Below are 27,215 nucleotides of genomic sequence, written 5' to 3'. Positions count from 1 at the left end.
CAAATAAATACAGCTTTAGTGATCATAAGAGACTTCTTTCAAAAACATTATAAAATCTTACTGACCATAAACTTGAATGGTAGTGTAAAACTTTTAATTCAGTGTGTTGGTGTTGGTTATTAATATTTAATTTTATACAGATCTATTTTTTTTTTATCAGACAATCAACTCACGGACCACCAGCAGTCCGTGGACCACAGTTTGTGAGCCACTAAATTAGCCTCACTGTCTCATTAAACCATAGAATAAATCTGCTTTTTTCCTCTGTTTTTTTCTTTTTCTTTTTTTTTTCTCTGTAGGGTGACTCGTTGTCTACAAGTCTCCATGTGGATTTTGGAGATGGCATCTCAGTGTCATACTCCAATATAAGTCGCCTTGGTGACAGCATCACACACACGTACAGGGTTGCTGGGATATTTAGGGTCACCGCACATGCTCAGAACAGTCAGGGAACTGACAGCAGCTCAGTCTATCTGCACATCACTAGTATGTACATGACCACACACATATATTTCTACACATTTGAATTTTCTTTAAGAAGCCACTGCCATCACTGTAAAAAACTCTTTTCTGTCACACTAAATTACCTCTATGCCACTCACTACACATCTAGACAATTTATTTCAGAACCATCTCACAATGAAAGATGTGTAGAAGAAGAAATTGCTGTTGTGTACGGTGCTAAATGTGATCGTTATTGACTTCATATTGTGTCTGATGAGATATCACGTCCAATGTGTCGTGTTAGGTCCCGTGGAGCGTATCTTTCTTTCGGCACCGGTGGTTGTCACCAAGAGGAAGAGAGGCCAACCTGACAGCAGTGCTGTGGCCCAGTCAGCCCAGGACCAGCTACCTTCTACTGGTGGTTCAATAACAGCACAGAGGTTCAAACACTGATTATTTATATATGAGGCCTGGATCAGTTATTCAGCTATTCCAGTACTACTTTTGACCTCTAACAAAACAAGGGCTCTGCCAAAGATATTGTGCTTGCCAGGGTCAGATAGATAAACCTGTTTTAGGATGGATTCGGATTGAGGCCAAACAAGTAAAAAGCAAAGCCATGTTTTGGTGGGGGATGTACTGTGACACTGTGTTTTTCCCCTTTGCAGTACAAACACCTGACTGCTACCAAAAGAAAAAGAATAACTGAATTCTAACTCTGTCAAAATGTTTTTCATTAAATGATAGGCATAATTGGGAAAACACAAGGGGAAAATGCTCCCAGCTCAGAAATAAATAGACTTAAAACTTAAAAATAGCCCAGATAGTATTTTAAGATCTCTATAAGGCAAATTTTTATTGGCCATTTAAAGGGTTAGTTTATCCAAAAATGAAAATGTTGTCATTAATTACTCACCGTCATGTCGTTCCAAACCCGTAAGACCTTTGTTCATCATCAGAACACAAATTAAGATATTTTTGATGAAATCCGAGAGCTGTCAGACTCCTCCATATACAGCAATTTAACCACCACTTTCAAGGTCCAGAAAGGTAATAAAGACATCGTTAAAAAAGTTCATGTGACTGCAGTGGTTCAACCTTAATTTTATGAAGTGAAGAGAATACTTTTTGTGTGCAAAAACAAAACAAAAATAACTTTATTCAACAATATCTAGGAGACTGACAGGGAAGAGAAGAAATTGTTGAATAAAGTTGTTATTTTTGTTTTTCTGCACAAAAAGTATTCTTGTCGCTACATAAAATTAAGGTTGAACCACTGTAGTCACATGGACTATTTTTACAATATCTTTACTACCTTTCAGGGCCTTGAAAGTGGTAATTAAATTGCTGTCTATTGAGGAGTCAGACAGCTCTAGGATTTCATCAAAAATATTCAATTTGTGTTCCAAAGATGAACAAAGGTCTTACGTTTGGAACAACATGAGGGTGAGTAATTAATGACAGAATATTCATTTTTGGTTGAACTAACCCTTTAATCTACCTTTCCAAAGTTTGGAGACTAATATTTGTATTTATGTATTTATTTATTTATTTGTTTATTTGTTTGTTTGTTTATTTTAAAAAGCAATTGATACTTTTAGTCAGCAAGGACAAATTAAATTGAACAACAATAACAGTAAAGAAATTTATGTTATTTTTATTTCAAATACAAACTCGATTCCAAAAAAGTTGGGACACTGTACAAATTGTGAATAAAAAAGGAATGCAATAATTTACAAATCTTATAAACTTTTTCACAATATTCACAATAGAATATAGATAACATATCAAATGTTGAAAGTGAGACATTTTGAAATGTCATGCCAAATATTGGCTCATTTTGGATTTCATGAGAGCTACACATTCCAAAAAAGATGGGACAGGTAGCAATAAGAGGCCGGAAAAGTTAAATGTACATATAAGGAACAGCTGGAGGACCAATTTGCAACTTATTAGGTCAATTGGCAACATGATGGGGTATAAAAAGAGCCTCTCAGAGTGGCAGTGTCTCTCAGAAGTCAAGATGGGCAGAGGGTCACCAATTCCCCCAATGCTGCGGCGAAAAATAGTGGAGCAATATCAGAAAGGAGTTTCTCAGAGAAAAATTGCAAAGAGTTTGAAGTTATCATCATCTACAGTGCATAATATCATCCAAAGATTCAGAGAATCTGGAACAATCTCTGTGCGTACGGGTCAAGGCCGGAAAACCATACTGGATGCTCGTGATCTTTGGGCTCTTAGACGGCACTGCATCACATACAGGAATGCTACTGTAATGGAAATCACAACATGGGCTCAATACTTCCAGAAAACAGCAATCCACCGTGCCATTTGCCGTTGCTGGCTAAAACTCTATAGGTCAAAAAAGAAGCCATATCTAAACATGATCCAGAAGTGCAGGCGTTTTCTCTGGGCCAAGGCTCATTTAAAATGGACTGTGGCAAAGTGATTCTGTGGTCTGTTCTGTGGTCAGACGAATCAAAATTTGAAGTTCTTTTTGGAAAACTGGGACGCCATGTCATCTGAACTAAAAAGGACAAGGACAACCCAAGTTGTTATCAGCGCTCAGTTCAGAAGCCTGTATCTCTGATGGTATGGGGTTGCATGAGTGCGTGTGGCATGGGCAGCTTACACATCTGGAAAGGCACCATCAATGCTGAAAGGTATATCCAAGTTCTAGAACAACATATGCTCCCATCCAGACGTCGTCTCTTTCAGGGAAGACCTTGCATTTTCCAACATGACAATGCCAGACCACATACTGCATCAATTACAACACCATGGCTGCGTAGAAGAAGGATCCAGGTACTGAAATGGTCAGCCTGCAGTCCAGATCTTTCACCCATAGAAAACATTTGGCGCATCATAAAGTGGAAGATGCGACAAAGAAGACCTAAGACAGTTGAGCAACTAGAAGCCTGTATTAGACAAGAAAGGGACAACATTCCTATTCCTAAACTTGAGCAACTTGTCTCCTCAGTCCCCAGACGTTTGCAGACTGTTATAAAAAGAAGAGGGGATGCCACACAGTGGTAAACATGGCCTTGTCCCAACTTTTTTGAGATGTGTTGATGCCATGAAATTTAAAATCAACTTATTTTTCCCTTAAAATGATACATTTTCTCAGTTTAAACATTTGATATGTCATCTATGTTGTATTCTGAATAAAATATTGAAATTTGAAACTTCCACATTGCATTCTGTTTTTATTCACAGTTTGTACAGTGTCCCAACTTTTTTGGATTCGGGTTTGTAAATGCTGTTCTTTCCAGCTTTCCTCAAAGAGTCCCACACTGAATTAAGCTTCACAGGCATTTTCAAATGATAATAATAAGAACTGTTTTTGAGCAGCAAATCAGCATGTTAGAATGATTTATCAAGGATCATGTAACAATGAAGACTGTAGTAATGATCCTGAAAATTCAGCTTTGTGATCACAGAAATAAATAACATTTGAAAATATATTATAATAGAAAGCAGTTATTTTAAATAATAGAGACTTCTTTCAAAAACATGAAAAAATCTTAACGACCCCAAACTTTTGAATGGTAGAATATGTTGTTAATATTGCTGACATTTTGTTTTTGCCTTTGTTTTAATTATTACTTAATGTTCTCCAGATCATCACAGGCTTTATTCTGGTTTCTTGTATCATGCAGGATTAGGATAGATTTAAACTAGAGTTATTATTGGCATATGAATCACTATTTAATGATGCTTTCAAACATCTCTGAATAATGTTCCTAATCACACTATGAGATCATTCAGTTCAGGTCTGCTTAACATTTCTGAAACACATAAAAATGTGGCAGAGCAGCTTTTAATGATTATGCATCTAAGTTCAAGAGCATTTTCCTGCTGGAAATCTGCCACAGATCTGAGCAGTTGAAAGCATTGACTTGCACAGAAACTTTGTATTATAATTTAATGTCCTGTTTTGATTTTTTCATAAAATATCTAATTGTATTATTGTTGTAGTATTATTGTTAATTTCACATTGTTTACCTTATTTTAGGGCAATGCAAACAGAACACAGTCCTAAAAGAAGCAAAAATGTTGCCCAGATTTGTTTTATAAGCCAGTTGTTTTTGTATGTGCTTGCATTTAATGTTAAATAAAGTAATAATATACACCAACAAGTGCAGCCAGGCAAAAAGCAGAGCCTCCAGTCTGTTAGCAATATTAAAAAAAAATGATACACTTGTAAATAATTTAAGTGAAGTAAATGCATTAACCCATTATACACTAAAAGTAAAATGTTTTGTATTCACTACTTTCATTACCATAGAAAACTAGGCAGCATTAAAGTATAACTGCATTGTTTTAATGAATGTGAATGTTAAAATGCCATTTATAAATGTCAGTCTAATTTAGTTCTGCTGCCCAACATCATGTTCTAAAACAAGACCAAAGGACCACAAAATTAGATCTGCAAAGCCCTCCATGTTATTACAAATACATTTTGCAAACGGAGTGGCTTGTTAAGAAATACTAGGAAAAAGCATGAAGATCCCCAAGACCAGTATATCTGCAGAAAGCGGCGAGATCAAAAGCATGACAACTGAACCGTGAAACACAGCGGGAATTTGGTCATATAGGGCTGTAACTGGTTACTGCTATAAATGATTCTGCCACTCGCATATCAGTCAGGGTTGTGATTTGCTTTCCTGTTTCTCTGCGCAGCTAAATCTGAACCGAATGTCTCATATGTGTGTGTGTTTTTAGCCACTGATCACACTGGAAGGAAGTGTTTCACACACGTTTACACGAGAGGGACTTAACTCTGTCACTGTACAGGTGTCGGCAGGAGGCACAGTCCTACAGGATGTGAAAATCATCGCTGTCAGAGGTGAAGACCTCCTGTAGTCATGAACTTTGCAATGTTCTATGAGATACAGAATGTGATATTTTAAGTTTCACAGAGAATCTGAAAACAAAACATACTCTGAATTTTAGGCAGAGCTTCTCTGCAAAAGAATAAACTGTTCCTATCCCTCCATCTTGTTTCTCTCATTCCCAGACTTCTTCCGTTCTTTACTGCTTTCATTCTCTCCTAACCTGGAAGAGCACAACCCATCGGTTGCCGAGTGGAGACAGGATGTGGGGCGTGTTGTCAGGGCAACGCTCTCTCAGGTATACTGAGCTTAAAGTCCATCATCAGTTCCTGTTGGAGTGCTCTGTTCATGTCAGTGAACTACTGAAAAGAACTTGTGAAATTTCTTGAAAGGCTGCTTATAGCTCACCACGCTTCCTCTCTCTTCAGCTATTCTCTTTCCTCTCTCTCTCTCTCAAATGCTGCCGGTTTAAAGCCTGATGGCTCTTTCTGGGCTCTCCGGCGAGGTTCGTGTTTGGCTGAGAGGCTTTACGCGCTCTCACGCATCCATCTGATTTCCCCTCAGTCTGAGAGCGAGAGATAGGGTAATGTAGTGCTACTGGCGAGAGTGAATCACAGGAGTTCAGAGTGAATATTGATGCGGCAACAGAGAGACTCTAAAGCCAGTCAGCCAATTAAAGAACAGAGCCAAAGAACTGCTCTGCAGAACTCCATTACAATGAGTCGCTCAAGCACAAATATAATGGTCTCCCAATACCTCTGGATTTTCAACTTGAACAGAGTGCTTTCAATATGGTTACACAACATCATATCATAAATATTACAACCTTCTTGAGATTCACTGGAATGACTTGTGATTTGCAAACATTAACTGTGATATTATTAATGTGCAAACGGGTATGAAATGATTGACTAGCTTATATGCATGATTTAGATCTCATCATGAATGCTGCGTGCTGATAAATTTAATGTTTAAATTTAATGTAGCAGATGAAAAATGTGTGTTTATCTGTGTGTTTTATGTTTTTCTCTAGGTTTGTGGCTTCCCTGAGAACCAGTTGTTGGTCTCTGTGTTTCCTGGAACTCCAACTGCCGCTGAGCTCTTTATCCTACCTGAGACAAACCAGTCGGCATTCAGATCACACACAGAGGAACAGCTTGATAAGGTAAGAACCACACACACACACATAGAAATAAAATGCTTTGCTATGATCTCCCCAAATGACAAGGTCTGATGATTGATACAATCTGTTAAAATAACCTATTATGATTCTCTGATGGCTAAATAAATTATTGTGGCAGTAAAAACAGGTTTTATTACTAGCGTATAAACTTGCTGAAAAATACATGCACATGGTTTAAAAATGTCATGGGCTGAATTTGTAATGCCCAGCAACCATAAAAGGAAATAAAAATTCCAGTCACATTAATACTTGACAATAATTCAAATTTATGCTAAAACCAGCACTAATTTTTTGATTGCATTTTCAGGTAATATAGGCTTTTTGAATGAAAAATTTATTATGATCATTTAAAGGCATTTTAAATGGCTGACAAGTGATTTATAATCACAGATGTTATGTGAATAAGGTTTGCAGCCTTTATAAATATTGTTTTGATAAACTCAACACAAATAGACTGCTGTTCAAACGTTTGGGATCAGTAAAATTTTTTTCCCCCTGAAATTAATGCCTTTATTCAGCAAGGATGCATTAAATTGATCAAAAGTGACAGTAAAGACATTTATAACAAAATATATCTATTTTAAATGCCATTCATTGAACATTCAATTCATCAAAGAATCCTGAAAAAAAATTATAATTTTCCACAAAAATATTAAGCAACACAACTGTTTATCAGCATATCAGCATATTAGAATGATTTCTGAAGGATCATGTGACACTGAAGTCTGGAATATTGAAAATTAAAAGCTGAAAATTCAGCATTGCCATCAAATGAATAAAGTACATTTTTAAAATATATTAAAATAGAAAAGTTATTTTAATAATATTTGTAATAATGTTTCACAATATTAGTGTTTTACTATATTTTTGATTAAATAAATGCAGCCTTGGTGAGCAGAAGAGACTTCTTCAAAAACATTAATAACCTTGACGACCTAAAACTTTTGAACGCTAATGTATGTCCACATTCAATTATTGACTGTGATTTTTACACATATTTACTGCTTTAATGTTATAACATCCTTAGAAAAAAAAAACTAAAATCTATTTAAAATGCATTTCATACTAAGTATACTTCAAATCCATTAACATATTTATTGACATATCACTTAAGATTTACTTATATAGATTTATAATCTTTATGAACTTTATTTGGAGTATTTCTTTAATGCACTTTTTTTAAATATTATGCATAAAAAATGTTTTAATTTTTTTAATGTTTTTCTGATTGCTTACACACAGTTTTTGAAACTATGGCTCCATTTCTCAAAACTATACACAAAACCACAAAACAAACAACATGCAAAACGTCACACATATCTTTCAAAAGCAAACACTTCATTCAAAACTATTTTAACTACTCTAAAAGTGGTATTTTTACACATAAACGTAAAATGATTAGCCACATACACACCAAACTACACACAGATGTGAAAAATGTAAAACACTACTCTCTTGTGTCTTTTGCTTGTTCAGTATGCAGTGGAGTTTGTCATAGCACATACATGTATGTGCACAAATACACTGTATACAGTTTACACAGGTATTTAACTGAACTGAATCAATACTGAACTGTAGCAAATTAACTCAAAGGGGAAATATTAATAATTATTCATAACTCAATATGATTTATTAATTATGATTAATTATGAATATGTAAATATGTTAATCAGATTTACTGGATATAGCTACATTAATCTTAATATTACAATCAATTAACCTGTTGTCCAGGCAACACTTAGTGTTGATTGTTTAATGATTCTAAGAAATGTTCATTTCCAGGTTATGGAAAAATAACATTCTTATCGCACCGTGCTACTTAGAGCATAGGTTCGGGATCTAAATCACTTCAGTGGAAATTTATCAGCAGACAGAGTCAGAACCAAACATGTATTGTGCACAATCTTTATTAACTAACTCACAAACACATAACTAAACTAACAAACACATAACATACAACAAAGGTCACACACACATACGGATTGCAGGTAAGAATGAGTAATGATATAGTTGAACCGGAGCAGGTACTGTTACTAGAGCTATAGGAAAAAGTCAAAGACAATCTGGAAAGGAATCATCGGTTTCTTCCGCAATAGCAAAGGTAAGTCTTACAAATTAATACTAAATCGCTGTTTAGTGTTAAAATGTACGATACTTGCAAGATGCCCTTAGGTTGAGGAGCATCGGCTCTGCCATCTGAGGAGAGATCTTGAGGATTCAGTCCGAAGTTGTTGCCAGTCTTTTCATGTTGGATGATGAGCACATGGCTAGTTTGTAGGCTGAGGCCTCCAGGCCTTGCAGGCCGGGCCTAGAGAGGCCGGCCGCAAGGAGACCCGTTCGGTCGTCCAGAAGCAAGGAAGAAGAGAGGGAGTGGCATTGTTCTCTAGCTTTTAACCTCTGGTCAAAGCCCAACCTCTTAAGGTTGATGCAGCCAATGAAGGTGTTGTATTTCCGGGTGACAACACACCTCCTGTCAGGGCTTTTATGACCAAGAAAGATTAACAAGCTGAGTTCCTGAATAAGAACTATTAAAGATTCTTGTAATACTGATGTGTTGCACAGGTATGGACATACCGCATACACAAGCATTTAAATCTTCCCACTACGAACGTATAGACACTAAACATGGCATGATTGAAGTTACCTTAAATGTCATAAAACTTAAAAATCATAAAACATGTAAATACAATGACTGCAATACAACACAGTAATAATAGATACCATTTCATGGGAATATGCCTGTTCATTTATAGAATTGATGCAGTAACGTCTTTGTTCTGTGTGGAAAACGCAGGGAAGATGCAGATTTCCTGTGTCTCTTCTCTGCTTTCAATGTGGCAGCACATTCCTCGGTGCAATAACTAACAAATAATTGTGTCTGATTTGTCTCAGTCATTACAGAACTGACTTGAGCTGAATGACACTATTGGTTTGTTAGAGCTGATTTACTGCAGAATTTGAATTTGTTACTATTGTGGAGCTGCTGTGAAACAATCTATATTGTATAAAGTTGACTTTCTGACTTGGCTTGTATGCACATTCAGGGCCCTATAATACACCCGGCGCAATGCGACGCAAGGCGCAGCGCAAGTGTGTTTGCTAGTTTGCGTCCGGCGCCGTTCGCGTTTTCCCGTTCAGCGCCACGTCCTTAAATTAGTAAATGCATTTGCGCCAGTTAGTGCACCCATGGGCGTGCTGGTCTAAAAAAAGAGGCGTGTTCCGGCGCATTGCTATTTTAAGGAGCTGAAAATAGACTGCGCCATAGACCAACTCAAACCTGGTCTAAAGTCTAAAGTCAATGGCGCAATATTTTTTTTGTTAGAGGGCGTTGGTAGAAACTGCGCCTCTGAGCGCGTCCACAGTGCGCGTTGACTTTGCTTATTACACACGGATGAGCATCACACAAACATGCCAAATATTAAAAACAAAAGGATTTACAGTGTAAAAGAATTTTATTGTGTAGACTACATAAATATAAAAATGTAATGATGAATAGTCACTGCGTGTATTAGAATTAGGCTACCTATTTTCAATTCAGCCTATTACTATATAATGATGAACGCAATTGGCTAATTAATTGAACAATCGTGCCAATACGCACACATATATATTAACTGACTCATCGCGCGGAGCTATTTGAAAGCCTGCATCCAACGCAGATGACTGAAAGATTGACTGGCCACTTAACAGGTAATTTCAGCAAAACATCTGATGCCAGAAGACGAGGACACAATCACTGCTAATTCATCCCACGCCTTCTTCACCTCGGGAAGCTTTGGTGGATTCCTGCTTGTCCGTAGATGATCTGCTCGCGTGCTTTAACTTCGCGCATGAGCAGATCGGTTTCTTCGCTTGAAAAGCGTTCAGCTTTTCCGCCAACAAATTCCGCCATGTAAATAGCAATCCGCCATGGCGCGAGCGCATCTCGCTCTTAAAGGGAATGGGAGATGACACTCTGATTGGTTTATTGAACGTTACGCCCATTACTCATTAAGAGAATAGGGACAACCCATTTCAAAAATGCGCCCCGGCGCACGGACCGTTTTTCCGTCGTTAAAATAGCAAAAGTGGATTTGGACACGCCCTGAGTGCACCTGCGCCGTGCACTTTACACTTTGCGTTTAGATCGTTAAAATAGGGCCCTCAGTGTGTGTGTGTGTGTGTGTGTGTGTGTGTGTGTGTGTGTGTGTGTGAAAAACAAACATGTGTGTATATATATATATATATATATATATATATATATATATATATATATATATATATATATATATATATATATATATATATATATATATATGTTACATGTATACATACATACATGTTTTGCTATCTTAGTGAGGACATTCCATAGACATAATGGTTTTTATACTGTACAAACTGTATATTCTATCCCCCTACACTCCTCCTACCCCTAAACCTACCCATCACAGAAAACATTCTGCATTCTGCACGTTTTTAATAAAATATTGTTTAGTATGTTTTTAAAGCTATTTTTAATATGAGGACTCATGAAATGTCCTCATATTTCATGTTTACGTCATAATACCAGTGTCATTATGCAAATTTGTGTCCTCATAAATTACAAACACACACACACACACACACACACACACACACACACACACACACACACACACACACACACACACACAAATGTTTTGCAAAAAGTTTATTTACAATAGCAAACTGAGTGTAAAGCATGTTATGTGCTTGTAGTTTTGTAGACTTGGTCTGAATATTCTCTACATGTATGAATAGTTTCAATGAGTGGGCCTCGAATACCACTTTTAGTGTGTAAGCAATTTGAAAGAACTGTAATATCACTATTACATTTTTTTTTTCAGTTGATAAAATACTTTCGTCACATTTTTAATGCTCTAAACACAATTAGCACAACATCCGTCTGTTGTGGCCATACCATTAACACAATTCATGTCGTTTTCACACAAAACGCAGTCAATTAACACATTTCTAAATTGCATAAATTTTCTTTTCATACAAGCTTATCCAATACCAAAATCATGGATCTTTCTGATCTTATTTACAAATGCTTAAACATAGCATGTCAGAAATGAAGACCTAATGTTCCAATCTTTAAAAATAGTATAAAACCTCTACTTCTGCAACAACAACAGCAGCTCAAAACTATTGAAAAAATATATAAAACAAATACCGAAACAATTGATAAGCATCACTGAAATATTGAGAAATAGCAGATTATAAATCTCAGTTGGAGGCATAGTCAAGTGTTGAAGTTCTTTCCATTATTGGACATTCACAAGCCAGGACATTTCTTTCAATTCCTAGAAAAAAGTCAGAATTGTGAGATGTAAACTTACAATTGCAAGGGGGAAAAAATTTAATTGTGAGATTAAAAAGTCACAATTATCTTTTACAATTTTTTTATTCTGTGGTGGAAAAAAGCTTCCACAGTAACCAAAGGCCATGTATCTTGGATTTGTTGATCTATAGCAGCAATTTCATGTTTTCATTTCAGTGAAAGGTTCATGTAAAGCTTTTACTACAACGATTCCACTACCACTGTTCCATATATGCAGAATATGTGGTCTGCGTAGGGCACTAACTACCAAGGGTACACCATCCCACTCTCTATGGGGGCACCATCAACACCACACACCCACCACCAGAAAGCAATTTCAACCAAGGGGACAACTGAAGTTTGGGGACCCATTTGACCAGAGGCTGCCCTGAGCAATTCTGTTACTTCTGTCTTTTTTTTTTTTTTTTTTTTTTTTTTTTTACTGTAATGTCTTGTACACTTTTAGACAGTATGTTGCCCAAAATGCACACATTCAACACTCAACCAAAAATGTAGAATGACTTACATGTAAGCATTCTAGTTTTACTGCAGTAAAAGGAACAATAGATTTCATATTGTCTGCAGGTAGAACTGAAACATGTCAAGTAATGGATTTTTTTGTAATGCCATCAACTATTAGTATTTTTACAGTCATTTCGCAAACATTGACTGTAAGTTCTTGTTGGATAGAAAACTAATGCTAGTGTTTAAACAAAATAACTCGATTTTGAATCAGGTTTGCTGTGTTTTGATAGAGATAGCAAATGTGTAAAAAGTTTTTTAGCATTTTGAAATGTAGAGTTTGTATTTATTTAATAAAATATGGTTTTGGGCAGAAAATTAACTATTTGGCTAGTTGTGTGATGTGTGTTGCTGTGATAAGAGTTTAGAAAAAGTATTTTAAGTATTGGTAAATGCTTGTAAGCAATTGTAAACTGTAAACTGTAAAATTGTAACTGAAATAAGGATCGTATGATCTCTGTAAAATATCAGTCTTTAAATGCAAGATATTTTTTTTTTTTTTTTTTTTTTTTAAAGTGTACAGATCTAAAGTAGTTGCTTACTTGCTGTGTTAAGTTTTTTAGTTCTTAAGCACTTTGAAAACAGGGCCCGGTTTGCACAACCCTACACCAAATAGCACAACACTTCAACTTGCAAAAGAAACACTTCATTCAAAACTTTATATAACAAAACCCAACTTTGACAGTAAGGAACACACATGTTCATACATTCTGACTGTTTGATTCTACACACTGCTGTGCTCAATCTTAAACTCTTGTAACTTTTATACTTCTAATTATATGCTGGGTTTGATTTTTTCAGAGATATTGTTAGAGTAAAGTACATTAAACACAAGAAGTACTACAATATTTATTCACCACAGTAAAACCATTCAATACATCAATGCCTTTCCAAGGTTATATTTTGCACTGAAAATTAGAACATATTCTAAATATAATATATTACACGAACAAAAAATTTGTGAAGACAAAACACCAAAGCATCAACTCTTGGCCTAGCTGGATTGACCATAGCTTCATCCACATCTCAGGCGATGTCCTTTCACGCAAGACAGCGAGGGAAGAATCTTCTTGAAAGGTGAATCCATCCTTGCACAGATCCTGCATCAGTTCGGTCAGGCCTTCTCCATGGCTTGAATGAGGCACATCCTGACACAGGGCTGGAGATTTAAACCTTCCATGCCAAAAAAAACAACAAACAAAAAACTCCTCAATGGGTTTAAGGAAGGGACCGTATGGTGGGATGTATTGGAGTGAAAATTTGGATGCTAATGAAACCGGTTTTTTGACCAGGGCAGATAGTGGAAATTTACATTGTCCCATATGACAATGTATCTCATCTGCTCTGCATCCATTTGGTCTTCTGCTGTGAATTTTGTGCAGTCTGTCTAAAATGTGAAATGTGGGCCGTGTTGTAAGAGCCTAAGTTGGCATTTGGAGGACCTATTCTGTGTGATGCAACATACAGGATGTTACCACCGCGTTGGCCCGGAACATTCAAAATATTAAATTATGTTTTCCCTCTCCCTTTACTGCACATTGCCTTTCATTTTGTTGAAGACTCAAACTCACATTTTGCCTTTTTATAGTACTATAGCACCTGATTGTTGAGTTTACAGTTAAGCACCCAAGTGTCTTCACACCTGACGGCTGTGTTTGATCAATTGGTTTATAGGTGTGGTATTTTGGAAAGCAGTGTCTTGAAATGGAAAAGAAGTGACATTATGTTAGATTTCTGTGTCTAATGTAGAGAAGTGTATTTAGTGTTGTGCAAAACAATGTGTGTAGTGTTTTGCAAAAAGTGTGAGGCTGAGAATGTGCTTATAGTTGTGCAGATCTAGCTTTGTGTTTTGCTCCTTGAGTGTAAGGTTTTGCTAATTGTGGGAAAAGTTTAATTTTAGTGTGTAAGCAATCGTAAAAAACTTAAGACTGTGTCTTAAAAACTAGTTTGATCATTTAGCAGTTTGTCAAGGGGTGATTTAGTCTTACTTTTCAGACTCAAACTAGGCCAATCTAGTATGTAACTGGCATAAAAAAGTTATAACCAGTGTTAAAGAAATCAAATTCCATCACTAACTATCTTGTAAGACTAGTCTAAGCTGTTTATGCAACTGGCCACTGGTTTCACTTACCTCTTTGCTGTTTTAGCTCTGCTATTCCTCGTCATCACTCACCATCATCTTCCTCTTGTTTCAGATGTCAGAGGTCTTCATGAATGCTTTAAATCAGAACCTGATACAGTTTGATCTGAAGCCTGACACACGGGTCACTGTGTCTGTGTCTCAGCTCACACTGGGTAAGACCTGAACACAAGTTTCTGTTCCTAAGGCTTTAATAGGACAACCAATGTTCTCAGATGACCCTTCCAGAGGAAACACAATATGCTTGTTGTCTGTTTTTATGAATTACATTAAACTGTCTACTGCATTGTGTTGTGCATTTAATTACAGCCTTGTTGTGGTAAATGACAGCTCTGCCTGTGGTTATTTGAGGTTACTTTACGCTTCTGTGGTTATATAAGGTACACTACATGATTACTTTGCTGACGATCCATAGTGTCAAATCCTTCAAAATTCTCTTGGAGCTAGAAATCCAAGAGAACAGATACTCTTCCCTGGACTTTAGATTAATATTGATAATGCTGAGCCTGTCTGAGCATGACCAATATAGTGAGTTGGAAATGACATTACAGGATCATAAAGGGTGTCTCTCTGCCACATATAATTCTACCCTTTTCAGACACGGCCATTTGTCTTCATTGCTCCGAACAGGAAAAGGTTCAGATTGCCTCCTGCATTCTGCCGAAAGGTCACAATCATCATGCGTCAACCCTCAAAGGGCTGAAGGATGGACTGCAGTGTGTGTGTGTGTGTGTGTGTGTGTGTGTGTGTGTGTGTGTGTGTGTGTGTGTGTGTGTGTGTGTGTGTGTGTGTGTGTGTGTGTGTGTGTTTGTGTGTGTGTGTGTGGTGAACGAGTGAGAGAGTTTTTAGAATTACTGAAATGGATATGCCTCTCACACTATCAGACACGCTCTGAGAGACAGCAAAGAGTTTTGCGGTCAACAGATTTCTTGTTTTCTCAGTTATTTGTTGTTATACCAGTAACATATACACATTGTCTTCTTTTATTTTTACATATTAAAGATTTCTTAGAAAAGAAAGATTTAGAATCATACAGGGTTGTTTTTTTATGCTTTTTAAAATTATTAAATGAATTTTAAATCTTTGAAGCATTTTGATTTTGTTCATAATCAAAATAAAAATAATTAAAATAATTAAAAATAATAATAATTTATTCATAAAGAAACCTCTTTATTATAATCAACATAATTATTACATATAATGGGTATATACATAATATTATGAATGCAGTGTGTGTGTAAATAAAATTTGTAATAAATAAAATTATGCTAGCAAGAGTTATAATGAAAATCACTGAGATTTGAATAATGTCAGAGCAGTTAAATCTTTAAAAGAAATTGACAATCAACATCATTTTAATCACATAAAATGTATGCAATGATTAAATGATTTGATTGTCATTTTTATTTAATGGGCATAATTAGCATAATACAGTCATGAAATAAATGTACTCAAGTACTTGTTGTATCATATTGGATAAACACAGTTTAAATATGATTAGTCCCTATGATTAGTCCCTATAAACAATTGCCCTGTCCAAATACCCACACTTGCAGTCTTTGCACTTGGCCACTTGTCTATTTACTTGATGTATTTCCTGTATTTGGCTCAAGTGTTCAAGTGGGCATGAAGACTGCAAGTGTGTGTAGAACTTTTGATTACCCGATGGGACACACTTATAGTCTTGCAAAAAAAAATGCAAGCGTTTACAGAGTGTTACCACAAAATTGTGGTGCTTCTTTAAGTGATAAAAATCAGTTGCAATAGTTGTACAAAATACACATAGCCTACTCATCTTTGCATCAATAAAATGTGCAACACTTTATATTTTACTACCAAATTATATGTAATATGTAATTAATTTAACTTACAGTCGAACGTTTTCCTTGACATCTCACGATTTCAGGGCATGTGAGTTCCCGAACATAATGCATGATGGGATACGCTTAGCCTAAAATACCGCTCCAAAGCGGTATTCAAGATAGTGTGGGTTTAGTGTGCATTAAGGGCACTGCACTTGGGCATTTTTAAGACATGGGACAGTCTTGCACCCTTACTTCCTGTCGCGTACATGCGCTCTCAAGTGGCCAAGACTGCAAGTGTGAGTATTTGGACAGGGCTAATGTATGAAAGTTTAAGTATGTAACTATTTATCATATAATATCAATAGCTACGTATATACTTAATCAGAAAAGTTTTCCTAACAAATAGAGTTTTGCATTGTCACACGAATGAAGGACATTGCATTGTCACACGTGAGTTGAGACATTGAGACTAACTAGTTGTGCTGTCTAACATTGCCTGCAGCACCTCTGGTGGACTCCAGTGTTCTCCCCAGTGGATCTGCCATGCTGTTACTGATTTCTCTGGGCCTGGTGGGATTGGCCATTCTCTTCATCTACAAGTTTAAACGGTAAGCCTCACCTCTCCAAAATCTCCCAATTCTCCCAATTCTGCTCAACAAATCTAGGCTAATTATGGACTGTTATTTTAATATGCCCTGAAAATACCAGCCAATGCTGACAAATGATCCTCACTTACTTTATTGGCATCAGTAACTGTTTCCTCTACTTTGACTAGAAACAACAAATGCATCCAGTATTTTTCCATAACACTAGTTTTGGTTCTGTCTTCTCAGTAAAATCCCATGGATCCATGTGGAGACAGAGGATACCCATGAGAAGGAGCCTGAGATGATCAGCGCTGTCGGACAGGAGAAGAACGGCACGCATACAACAGCCACTTCGTTCACTTCATGCAGCACACACACCACACACACATCGTTTCCCTCGAACACTGGAACACACAACAGCTTCAGCCATCTGCCGCCTCCGAGAGAACTGATGGAGAAAGAGCTGGAGGCTCAGAACCCAGGTGAGAGAAGTAATCAACCCATACACAACGTATGTTCTAGGTCATGTCCAGTCCTGCTCCTGGAGGGCCACTGTCCTGCAGAGTTCAGCTCCACCCCCAATTAAACACATCTGAACCAGCTAATCATGGTCTTACTAGTCATACTGGAAACTTCCACACAGGTATGTTGAGGTTTCCACACAGGTATGTGGAGCTAAACTCTGCAGGACAGTGGCCCTCCAGGCCCGAGTTTGGACACTCCTGTTCTAGGTTTTGTTGTTGTTGTTGAATCTATCTACTCGGTTAGTTTCTTAACAACTCTTGTGGGAAAAAAGTACACATTAGCATACTTCTAAAAAGAGTAGGCCTACTTTTTATGGAAATATATGGAAGTACACTAAAGAAATATGGATAAATTGTACTGCTCAATATATAGAATTAATATACAATTTAGTACATTTAAAATATATTAACTTTAAATGTAATATCAAATAACACACTACAGTTAAAATTATAGTAATTTACATGTGCTTTAGTATATTAGTTAACATATCAAATTAACTGTGGTTCTTTAAAGCATGACAAAAGATTTAAAAAATGTATTTAAAGGTGCCATAGAATAAATAAATTGAATTTACCTTGGCATAGTTGAATGACAAGAGTTCAGTACATGGAAATGACATACAGGAGCTCAAAAATTGTTTCCTCCTCTTGTGTAAATCTCATTTGTTTAAAAGACCTCCGAAGAACAGGCGAGTCTCAACATAACACCGACTGTGACGCAACAGTCAGGATCATTAATATGTACGCTCCCAAAATTTGCATATGCCAGCCCATGTTCAAGGCATTACACAAGCCAGTATTAACGTTTGGATGTGCACAGCTGAATCATCAGACTAGGTATAGGTAAGCAAGCAAGGACAATAGCGAAAAATGGCAGATGGAGCAATAACAACTGACATGATCCATGATAACATGATATTTTTAGTGATATTTGTAAATTGTCTTTCTAAATGTTTCGTTAGCATGTTGGTAATGTACTGATAAATGTGGTTAAACTTACCATCGTTTATTACTGTATTCACAAAGACAAGAGAGCCGTCGCTATTTTCATTTTTCAACACTTGCAGTCTGTATAATTCATAAACACAACTTCATTCTTAATAAATCTCTCCCACAGTGTAGCATTAGCCTGTTAGCCAAGGAGCATAGCCTCAAACTCATACAGAATCAAATGTAAACATCCAAATAAATACTATACTCACATGATCCGATACATGCATGCATTATGCATGACGAACATTTTGTAAAGATCCATTTGAGGGTTATATTAGCTGTGTGAACTTTGTTTATGCACTGTATTATAGTCGAGAGCTCGGGAGGGCAGGGAGCACGAGGATTTAAAGGGGCTGTGCGCTGAATCGGTGCATAGTTAATGATGCCCCAAAATAGGCAGTTAAAAAAATTTATTAAAAAAAATCTATTGGGTATTTTGAGCTGAAACTTCACAGATACATTAGGGGGACACCATAGACTTATATTACATCTTGTGAAAGAACGTTCTAGGGCACCTTTAAAACTTTTTTTTATTTGACATTGTTACAAAGTGCACTTTTTAAAGTTTAAGTTTGTTCAGAAACAGTCATGAAAATGTGCTCTCTTTAAAGTGTTAGTTCAACCAAAATTGAAAATTATCCCATGATTTACTCACTCTCAAGCCATCCTAGTGCTGTGTCTCATTTCATTTAATTTCGAAGGCTGCATCCTCAAGAGGACGAATCCTGTGAAGGATGTGGTATATGGAGTGTCCTTAGTCAGAATTAAATGAGACATCCTTTGTAAGACACACAGGCAGGAAAGGAAACAGGAAGTATATCGTTGCTATGCCAACGCACTCACGGCAGCCGTTGCGCTTTCAGCAAATTAATGAAAATTATTAATAAATTTGTATGTAATTTGAAAAGAAAATTTATTTACTTGTTTTATTTTGGTTAATGCTTGAGGAGCTGGCTTATGTACAACAGATATCTGTTACAGAGACAATGGAGGAGGATATTAGGAAGAACAAAGTTTTAAACAAAAACAACGACGGCACCATTTATTTAATACATTTTTTTCAAATAAATGACGGTTGTTAACAGCGACACAAACAATTGTGGGCTATCTGCAGCAGCAAAGGATACACCTCATGCATCCTCCGAATTCCTGTGAAAGAAGGACGCATTCCAAGGTCGCGTTCGGAGAGTCTTACTTACTTTTCTGAAACAATACAGCCTCAATAACGTATGCAACCTTTGAATGCGACCTCCGGAGGACGCAGCCTTTGGAATGAGACACAGCTTAGGTGTATATGACTTTCTTCTTTCAGCCAAACACAATCAGAGTTATATTAAAAAATATCCTGACTCTTCCAAGCTTTATAATGGGAGTGAATGGTACCCAAGATTTTAAAGCCCAAAAAAGTGCATTCATCAATCTTAAAAGTAATCTGCATGGCTCCAGTGTGTTAATAAAGGCCTTCTGAAGTGAAGCTATGGGTTTTAAGAAAAATATCCATATTTAAAACTTTATAAACTATAATCAATGCATCCGGCAATCAGAGTCTAGTTCCGGCGGAAGAGTGACCTCTGAAAAAGAAAGAGAAACCTCTTTCCGAAAGAGAAATGTCTGAGATTTCGATATAAGAGAAAAGAAGTTTGAGTTTGTTGCCCAGCCCTATTTGTTTGAACTGCGAGAGGCGTCTCCTTTCGCCTACGCTTACACTACTCCTACATCCTACATCATCTGTCAGATCAGAGGTCACTCTTCCGCCAGAACTCTACTTGCGTACGGCTGTTAACGGAAGCCAGTGAGTATAGTTTATAAATAGTGCTGTCAATTGATTAAAAAAATTAAAGGGTTAGTTCACCCAAAAATGAAAATTATGTCATTAATGACTCACCCTCATGTCGTTCCAAACCCGTAAGACCTCCGTTCATCTTCGGAACACAGTCTAAGATATTTTAGATTTAGTCAGAGAGCTTTCTGTCCCTCCATTGAAAATGTACGCTATACTGTCCATGTCCAGAAAGATAATAAAAACATATTAAGATAATAAAAACATCTTCAAAGTAGTTCATGTGACATCAGTGGGTTAGTTAGAATTTGTTGAAGCATCGGAAATACATTTTGGTCCAATAATAACAAAAACTAAGACATTCAGCATTCTCTTCTCTTCCGGGTCTGTTGTCAATCCGTGTTCATGACTCCGCAGTCTTAATGAAAAAGTGCCTTCGTAAAGTAATGGAAGGACTTGTCAAAGGCCGCTCAAGGGCTTGGAACCAGCATCTTCACTGGTAAGGGGTTCCTTGGCCAGGGGCTAAAAGGAGCCTTGGCCAGTCACTTTTAGGGGGACATAGTGTCAACCCCCCAAAGCCACCAGGGAGGCTAACCCAGTCTGACTTGTGACCTAGTCTAGCCAACAACAACCTATCTGTTTCCTAAACAGAGTCTTTTACCATACTTGCCTCATGAGAGGCAACCAGATGAGAGGGACTGCAGAAGAGGTAGTAACCTGCTCACACCAGACAAAGAGACAAGCATCCTGGGGAGGTGGACTCTACTCACATGAGTCCTTCGACCTTCTGACCAGACTCAGTGAGTGAGGTAGGGGTGTCCTCGACTACGGATTCACATAGTCGAATCCGATTCAAATCAGATTGCCTATATTTGACTGATAGTCGAATCATAAAGGGGGGGGGGCAGTCTACTAGAGAGTGCGCACGGACTTTGAAAGGTTTGCGCACTGAATTGTGCACGAGATGGAGCAGGACACGGAAAATGAAGTAAGGCCTGGCTATAGTCTACCCGCGGCTTAAGACAACTTTTATTTTTTTTCACACACAACACAGAGAAACATCTTTCTATAAACCGACCAAACTGCCTGTCAAGTGATAGACGAAACTGACAATGCTTTTATCTTTTTTGAACAAATGAAAGGCAATGTGGATAAACAGCCATGATATACAGAACACTCTCAAAGATATAGAAAATAAATAAAAACATTTTGGATCAATAAACTTTAAAATATATATATTAATATCTGCAGAAAGGCCACACTGCAGATAGATATAGGCTACATTTCATATGTCGGCAAATCAAATTACATCGTCTAAATTGTCTCTGCGAGCAAGCTTTAACTAATCTACAGCGCAACATTGATGCACCAAAAAACAAACAACAACAAAAAAAATTAATTTAATAAAAAAAATATATTAATTTTTTTATCAAACATTAATTTACAGAATTGAATTAGAACAGAATATACCGTTCTAATAAATAAAAATAGCCTACTTAAAAAAATGAAATATGATCAAGTCAAACTGCAAAATGCCTGTGCAGGGGAACATATTCAAACACAAGCCAGAGTTAAATTAGATAACCCAGAGTGATCAATAAATAAATTAAAATTAAAGAAATTATTAAAATAACGAAAGTATTAGAATTGTCAACTTGTCTTTTTAACTGCAGAGACAATAAACGCTAAACTGGAGTGGCAGTCTTTTTAGCTAAACATTAACAGCGTCCAAAAATCAAATTACAAGCGGCTGAAATAGTTTGAAATCACTTGTAGCTACCCTACCTGACTGAGAGAGAAAAATCCAGTTTTTCACGCGATCTGCCTGTGTCCATTTGAGTCTTTTCAAATAGCGCGCTATAGTCAGCTCGTTGGCCAGCAGAAGCGCGCCGCAGTGTTTGTCGTTGTTGAGTTCTAGGACATGAGCTGTTGGCACAACTTGCATCATACGTTTTTTTGATCATCTTTTACCATTTCAAAGTGCATCCAATTGTACACTTTATCCCAGACATTGCTGAAGATTTAATCCCTGCCGTGAAGATGCTCCTCTGCCGGTCACGGATCATGGAAGTGAAACTTAAATCGGTCACAGGTTGGATTTATTCACGCACATTAAAAATATTTATTAAAAGCTTCTTTCTTTTCACATTTTTATTTATAGTGTTAACATAATAGGCTATATATTAACCTATTGGGAAAGAACCCGTAGGTCTATGTAAAATCAGATATTGAGCGCCCTCATATCTCTTCTCATAACACCTCTGCGACGATTCGACTGTGAGATTGGTAGTCGAATCAGGCTCCTCCTATCGAAGATTCGAATCGTCGACTATTCAGGGTCACCCCTAGAGCGAGGTACTCTACAGAACAAGCTTCTAACATGAGGGGAGTACTACCTAGGCTCGACCAAGTAGAATATCAGCCAAGATCTGGGACTAGAATCAGGGAGGCTTCTGTGGAGCCTGCAACGTGAACTCAATCTGTGTACTCTGGGGAGCCAGGACACTCAAACTAGCTAGAAGTGCTAGGAATGTAGCTTGATCTGGAGGATCGGCATCAAGGCGGCCTGAGGAGGGCCAACTACAAATGAGTCTAACAGAGATAGCTACCTGGGGTGTGTAGGCTTGGAGTACTCATTCACATTGCCACACAAGCGATGTACTCAGCATATCACTTTCTACCCTTTAAACAAGGGGAGTACAGAACTCATGCAACCAGACTGTCACGGAGGCCTCCATATAGGGCCTACTACTCCTAGAATACCACAGGACATTGGCTCGGGGCTAATGCTTGAGCTCTAAGGAAGCGTACTCAGTACCATCCTAAATAGGAGGGAGTACTTAGTCGGCTCGACCTGTTCATCATTGGTGTTGAACACAAGGGGTGCAGAGCTCTGGGAGCGAAACATTCTTAAAGGACCCTGAACACGGGGAGTTAATATCAGCTTGACCTAAGAAAAAGCTCAAGGGTGGAGGCCTGAAAAATAATGACACTCACTCCAAGACAGGTTGCTGTCTGAGCTAAGCTATGGAGTGGAGGCCTCAATGGGATGAAGTTCCACGGAAGAGGCCTAGGATGCTCAACTCTGTAACTTGATTGATACAATCAGGGCTTGACATTAAAACCCGCCAACTCGCCAAATGCAGGTAGATTTCAGCTGTGGCGTGTAAGACAGCCAACTCCCACTAGCCACTTTGGCTGGTTGAATTTAATTTCAGCTTACAGCCAAATGAAATGCCAAGAACGTTATATAACAAAATTACAATTCAATTACAATTCTTTATCGATTAACTTGCTGTTAGTGAAGGGGGGATAGGCAAAATCGCGCTGAATGACACACAACAGAAGCGCTTTCTCGTGTGCGCTCTCTCTGTCACACGCGCGATCAGTTCTCCTTGCGCCTGAATATTCAAATACACACACACACAGATGTCAAAATGTCTAACAGATAGGAAATTACAGAAACTGAATAAAGTTATCAAACACAAATACAGTCTTCACTGCATATATTATAAATTAAATACAGATTAATCCTTATTAAAGCAACAATTTTCTCTGTTACCTTTGTTCTTTGATTAACATCACAGCAACTGGTTTATTAGGATGCTGTGACTTTAAGACCCGCCGCTGCCATACATGGCGCGGATCTGATGTGCATCTCGATTTCTCGCCAACTTTAAGTTCATTTAAGATGTTATTTAACTTATTTAAGACTGCTTTTATGAGGATACTCAACAAAATGGGCGTTTTGGTAATTATTCCGTGTTTTTATTCATAATTCTGTGTGTTATTGTTTGTTCAAGAGCGAAAGAGAACTCGATACTGGAGTGCGTCTATATACACACGAGTCATGTGTGTCACTCAGACACGATATTCACAGACAGGACGTTCTCGTTTGTCTTGTGGTGCTTGAATAGTTTAAAAGCATTTGCGTGAATAAGAGCATGGTCATATAATGTAACGCTAGCCAAATTATGACGGAAAAAAAAAACAGATGCTGCGTTAATTGCGTTAAATATTTTTAGCGTGATTTAAACTGAAAGAATTAATCACATGCGTTAATGCTGTACTTTTGACAGCACTATTTATAAAGTTTTAAATATGGATATTTTTCTTACAAAAATCCATCGCTTCAGAAGGCCTTTATTAACCCCCTGGAGCTGTATGGATTACTTTTATGATGGATTTTTGGCTTCAAAATCTTGAGCCTCATTCACTCCCATTATGAAGCTTGGAAGAGCAAGGATATTTTTAAATATAACTCCAATTGTGTTTGGCTGAAAGAAAAAAGTCATATACACCTAGGATGGCTTGAGGGTGAGTAAATTATGGGATAATTTTCATTTATGGGTGAACTAACCCTTTAAGTACACTTTAGTAGTCTTTTATTTCATTAATAATATATCTAAAAGTACATTTTTTTTTTTTTTTTTTTTTTTTTTTTTTTTTAATATGCTTTTAGGATTTACAGTACACTACAAGTGCACATTCAATACAACTAGGTGCACTTTTTTTTTTTTTTTTAGAAGGGAAGTCATTTTCTGTCGGCTTTAATGTTTATAAAGATGCAATTTGGTGCTCAAGGAGCATGGAGAGAGACGTGCTTGTTTTGTGTCTGTCTGTTGTTTGTAAGCATGAGGTCAGTGGATGGACCCCAATTCATTCATTCTACTGTTATTACTCTGCTGTCAGGGAAGGTGATTGTCTTATGAGTGTCCCAAGACTTTTTGATTCAAAGTAATCAAGGACTGATCCCATGACACTGAAGTGGAAAGCATTGATCACAAAGTTGCCCTTGCTTGTTGGTTGCAATCACTGTGATTTTCTGCTTTGTGTGTGTGTGTGTGTGTGTGTGTGTGTGTGTGTGTGTGTGTGTGTGTGTGTGTGTGTGTATGTGTTTAGGAGGCCTTGGGGTTGGAGAGCGGCTTAGGACCAGACAGATTCCAAACTGCACCAATGTCTGAAATGAAGGAAGGTTTGATGATGAAATATCAATTGTATTAGATGTTTAATTATAAAATTTTATCCCTTAACTTTTCCTGTTATTGTGGTGCTTATGCCTTTTTATTATTGTGGTGTTTTACATTTGAGCTCTATAAATAATCAATTCCTTAAGTGTTAATCAAGGTATTATTAATTACAGGTGTAAATTGAATCAAAATCTCTACCGAAAACGTTACAATTATATTTTATCAGCACTTAAGGAGTAGTTTCTTTCACCCCAATACAATTCTTTCTTAAAGCGATCAGCAAAATTGATCTATTCTTCCTAAGCAGGGGCACCAAATAATTCCTTTTGTAAAAAGTAAGAGATCATTCTCCGCATGCTAACTTGTAGATATATTAAGATAAACTGCCTCACATTTGTAAACAAACAGCTCACTTTTAGAGATCAAAAAACATATGCTACACTTTCATATGGGAAAATGAATATTTAATCATTTGAAATATGCTTATAGCTTTATGTATGTTCATATTTATGCTTACCTCATCTGAATTGATAGTGTCTCTGAGATGTTAAGAGGTCATAAGGAGCATGGTTTTACGATCAAGTAGATGTACATGGCACAAATAGAGGTTGGTACCTTCATCTGTATAGAAGCCTCATCTGCTGAACGTGTCCATTTGTGCCTTGTCAATGTGTATTAATATTGTAAGATGGCAACATATTCTTAATTTGGTTAGTATTCACAATACTGTATTCCTAGAAGTATACTTGGGGCGCATGTTTCATCGCTGCTAATAGCTGACAGCCAGTTTTATATTTGACTGTGAACTGAAACTCACTTTAATCTGAATAAATGTATTTTTACATTAGTGACTACCCACTGATTCTTTACAATGGATTTTCATGACATTTCTGTAACAAGTGGATGGGCTGTGTGTCCCAATTTCTCTAGGCAATTTCCAAACACCCATCATCTTTTCATTTCTCCAGTAAATAGTCTACAGCAGGTGACCTGTGACACTGAAGAATCTTTAATAGGATCACGTTAAATGAAAGGATACAAAAGAGCTTCTCTGCTGAAATGAAAATAAACATTGTGATTCAGCATAAATCTGCATTGTGCACCATTCCAGGTATAATTTCTGTTTTCTGTCAGTTTCTTTCCTGCATTGAAATTTTGGTAACACTTTACAAATCATTAACAAACTATTATTTTAAAGTTAATTCATATTGTAGTCTCTACATTGTTAATTTAGTAATAGGATATATACAAATAGTGAGTTCTTTCTTCTAACAACTGATGGGTGACTAGAACTAAGACAATGACAATGGAAACTAAGACTAAACTGAACAGAACAATACATGAATGTGACAGAATATTATTAGAGTGCTTTCTGAAGGATCATATGACACTGAAGACTAGAGTAATGATGCAGCTTTGCCATTACAGGATTTAAATGTATTCTAAAATGTATTAAAATAGAATACAGTTGTTTTAATATTTCACAGTAATATTTGTAATACTGTTTTTACTGTATTATTGGTTAAATAAATGCAGTATATGCAGTATGGTCAGTATATGAGACTTATTTCAAAAATATTTTTTAAAAAAATCTTACTGACCCCAAACTTTCGAACAACAGTTGAGTCAGGGTTAAACTAACAAATTCATGAATCCATTAATCACCAGTTTTAAACTCTCAATTGAAATGGTTCAGGATACTTTGAGACACAGAGAGTGAAACAAAACAGGAAATAAATAAAAGTCTTCAGAACGTTACGATTTTATGACTCCAGGATCTGCTGTTGCTGTTCAAAGACTACGTACACAAAGGAAGTGCAAACAGGCCTCTATTCAATATCCACCCATAAATGTACAGGCTGCTGGCTAAATATCCTGCACCACAGTAGCCTTTAGAATGTCATATTTTTCATCATTTTAGCTCTCTCTTCTCTCTCTCTCTCTCTCTCTCTCTCTCTCTCTCTCTCTCTCGCACATACACTGACGCACACACACACACCGTAGACGACTCATACATATCCAGCGGTTTTTATAGCTCTAAGCATTTTTTAAAGTTTGTACGGTTGCATTTGAAGATTAAAGTTCAGTAACATGGACAAAAGAGCACTCTGC

The 27,215-nt window shown here is 36.9% G+C and overlaps 1 protein-coding gene across 1 annotated transcript in view; it reads left to right on the top strand.

Annotated features, from left to right (window-relative positions):
- sorcs3b (sortilin related VPS10 domain containing receptor 3b) overlaps nucleotides 1–25,950 on the top strand; it is a 112,091-nt gene extending 86,141 nt beyond the window's left edge. The window contains 11 exon segments of the mRNA XM_048190845.1: nucleotides 300–486; nucleotides 749–792; nucleotides 794–847; nucleotides 849–884; nucleotides 5,170–5,293; nucleotides 5,465–5,577; nucleotides 6,313–6,444; nucleotides 14,500–14,599; nucleotides 16,752–16,857; nucleotides 17,083–17,318; nucleotides 25,036–25,950. Of these exon segments, the coding sequence (XP_048046802.1) occupies nucleotides 300–486; nucleotides 749–792; nucleotides 794–847; nucleotides 849–884; nucleotides 5,170–5,293; nucleotides 5,465–5,577; nucleotides 6,313–6,444; nucleotides 14,500–14,599; nucleotides 16,752–16,857; nucleotides 17,083–17,318; nucleotides 25,036–25,097 (1,194 nt within the window). The 3' untranslated portion in view covers nucleotides 25,098–25,950.
- The last annotated feature ends 1,265 nt before the right edge of the window (nucleotides 25,951–27,215 follow it).

Source organism: Megalobrama amblycephala, linkage group LG5 (genome assembly GCF_018812025.1).
Source record: "Megalobrama amblycephala isolate DHTTF-2021 linkage group LG5, ASM1881202v1, whole genome shotgun sequence".
In the NCBI taxonomy this organism is placed as follows: Eukaryota; Metazoa; Chordata; class Actinopteri; order Cypriniformes; family Xenocyprididae; genus Megalobrama; species Megalobrama amblycephala.
Note: the sequence above shows the minus strand (reverse complement) of the source record. Positions and strands in the feature narration are given on the sequence as shown.